At 52.9% G+C, this 3091-nt stretch overlaps 1 protein-coding gene across 1 annotated transcript in view; it reads left to right on the top strand.

The window, feature by feature from the left end:
* LOC100747165 (zinc finger protein 14 homolog) overlaps positions 1-3091 on the top strand; it is a 28271-nt gene that overhangs the window by 24532 nt on the left and 648 nt on the right. Inside the window, exons 3-4 of the mRNA XM_012384891.1 lie at positions 1-1054; positions 2259-3088. Of these exons, the coding sequence (XP_012240314.1) occupies positions 1-1054; positions 2259-3088 (1884 nt within the window). The remainder of the gene's footprint in view (positions 1055-2258; positions 3089-3091) is intronic.

The raw sequence follows: 3091 nt of genomic DNA, 5'->3' as shown, positions 1-3091 counted from the left end.
GGGCCGGGATCTCTCCAGGACGGGGGACTGTACCCGCAGCAACAGCAACAACAGCAACAGCAGGGCTCCTCCTCGTCCGGCAGTCCACAGCAGGCCTGTGGTCCTCCTGTCGAGGGAGAAAGCGGTCCCCCGCCTTCGTTGGCCTCTCCCGTGCCCTCACCGTACCCCTCGGCACCGCCTGAGCCTCAAGCCTTAACCCCACCTGACGACGATATACAATCGAATCAAGCCACCTCTCAGCAGCAACAACAACAACAGCAGCAGCAGCAACAACAACAACAACAGACGCAACAGCAAGTTCAGCAGCAGCAGCAGCAACAACAACAACAACAAGTTCAGCAGCAACAGCAGCAGCAACAACAACAGCAGACGCAACAACAGGATCACTCGCCTCAACAACAACTAACGCCTCACGAGGTGGATCGCAGTGATTGCTTCCCCGGCGCTGGAGAGTTGCAGCAATATCCACAGCACTATTTCAAGGATGCCAGGCCGCATCCGTCGCCGTCGGTACCCCCGCACATGCTCACCCCCGGTGGCTTCTCCGCGTTACACTATCTCAAGCAACCAGGCGTCATGCTGACGTCCCTCGGCCAGGGTGACGGCGGACCCAGTTTGGATGCTCACCAATACGCAAGTCCCGGGGCGCCAAACATGGCGACTGGGTTGCCGGATATCGTGCAACAGAGCGGCAAGTCCGGGAAAGGGGCGAACAGCGATCTACGTTTGTTCAAGTGTCTGACGTGCGGGAAAGATTTTAAGCAGAAGTCGACGCTGCTTCAACACGAGCGGATCCATACGGACAGTCGGCCATACGGGTGTCCAGAATGCGGGAAGCGGTTCAGGCAACAATCGCATCTAACGCAGCACCTGCGCATACACGCGAACGAGAAGCCGTATGCTTGCGTGTACTGCGAGCGTACGTTCCGGCAGCGTGCGATCCTCAACCAGCATCTGCGCATCCACTCGGGTGAGAAGCCATACCAATGTCCGGAGTGCGGAAAACACTTCCGTCAGAAGGCGATCCTGAATCAGCACGTCCGCACACACCAAGGCGAGCATTTCTCTCTGCCTCCCAGACTCCCAGAGGGCGTCCACCACACTGACCCATTCACCGGTTCTTACTGTTGCTATCACCACCGCCACCGCCGCTACCATCGTCTCATCTCTTCATCGTTCATCATCATTTATATTAATACTTATATATGCATATATGTATATATATATATATATATATATGCGTATACGTGAATATGTATATATATACATATATATACATACATACATATATATATATGTAACGTTACGATACTATCGCAATCATAATGTCGTCATCACCTTTATTCATTCGCCGTCATCCGTCTTTTCCATTTACCATTTTTCTTTTCTTTTCCATTCGTTCGATCGCGATTTCTCTCTTCACTAACCCGATATCACCTTCGTATGATTTTCTTCGTTCTTTTGGCGTTTTCTTTAATCCATTTGGTTTCTCCGCTTAACCCTTTCTTTTTGTCTCCTTTCCTGTGTCTCGGTTCCTAGCGGACAGACGCGATCGCGTACGTTTGCTCGTTTCGCAGTTTTCCTCGTGAATTCATCGAGTAAAATCGATCGAAACATCGGCCTCGTTGCCGCCAAAGGCCAACCGAAGAATGAGAACGGTTGAGCTGGACGCGAGAGTGCTGGTGAGCTGTGAGATAGAGGAGCCTCTTCCCCCTAACAGCCCAATGTATCCTCGCCTAATCTACTTTCATATATACCCTTTCTGCCCTCTGCAAGTCTCTCTCTTCATCGATTCGAATTGGCCATGGTTTAACAAAATACGGATGAAATCTGTCTAATGCCGCATCTACGTTTACGATAACGCCATCTAACCATCCCTTTGGCTAGAGCCTCCCTGCTGTTGAAACGCGTCTTCTCGCGATGGTGAAGGAGGTGGACCTAGGACTTGGTGTCCACCTTTGATCGGTCAAACGGAGCACATGGATCTCGCGCTGCTTTATTAACATTAACAACTCGATTAGAAACCGAAGAAAGGACGTTGTAGCTTGCGTGGGTTGCGATGGTGTATTCGCCGTGGCATTTCGATTACAGCGTAACGTGTTCTTTCCACTTGGCGGGCACTCGTAGCTAGTCTGTCTGTTTCTTCAGTGGTCGCGTGGTACCGTAGTCCGGGCTTCTAACAAAAAGTAGAATTCCTCCGCACAGTCCGATCGTCTGGAGAACGCGGAGCATAAACTTGGTTCTCGTGTCTGTTACAGACGTGAGTCCGCATCTGATCTTCAAGAATGGAATGACGCCAACACTCTGGCCGCAGGATGTTCCATTTCCACCGGAGGAGGGCAAGGAGGAGGTGGCATCGACGTTCGGCGACACGGACACACAGTCGGGCGCGTTCAGTCCGGCGCCGGACGCGAATTCCATCCAGTATCCCGCTTACTTCAAGGACCCGAAGGGCGGGAATCACGCGGTTTTCGGTGCCGGCGGCGCAGGTAGCTTCGGTGCTCTGCAGTATATCAAGCAACAGGGCGGTAGTAAGAGTTGTTTACCGGACGTGATACAGCACGGCCGCTCCGCGGGGATGCCGTTGTACGTGCGATGTCCGATCTGTCAGAAGGAATTTAAGCAAAAATCGACGCTGCTGCAGCACGGCTGCATACACATTGAATCGCGACCGTATCCTTGCCCGGAGTGCGGCAAAAGGTTCAGGCAACAATCGCACTTGACCCAACACCTTCGCATTCACACGAACGAAAAGCCGTACGGCTGCGTTTATTGCGGCCGCAACTTCCGTCAACGTACCATCCTGAATCAACATTTGCGCATTCATACCGGCGAGAAGCCGTACAAGTGTCAACAGTGCGGCAAAGATTTCCGTCAGAAGGCGATACTGGATCAGCACACGCGCACCCATCAGGGTGACCGGCCGTTTTGCTGTCCGATGCCAAACTGCAGGCGGCGTTTCGCCACCGAGCCAGAGGTGAAGAAGCACATCGACAACCATATGAATCCGCACGCGGCCAAGGTGCGTAGGAACTCGAGCAGCGACTCGAAACCACCCGGTACACCGGCTGGTTTAGGCCCTGTCCCTGTA

This window comes from Bombus impatiens, unplaced genomic scaffold (assembly GCF_000188095.3).
Source record: "Bombus impatiens unplaced genomic scaffold, BIMP_2.2 scf_0317, whole genome shotgun sequence".
Classification (NCBI taxonomy): Eukaryota; Metazoa; Arthropoda; class Insecta; order Hymenoptera; family Apidae; genus Bombus; species Bombus impatiens.
This window is presented reverse-complemented; position numbering and strand designations above follow the sequence as displayed.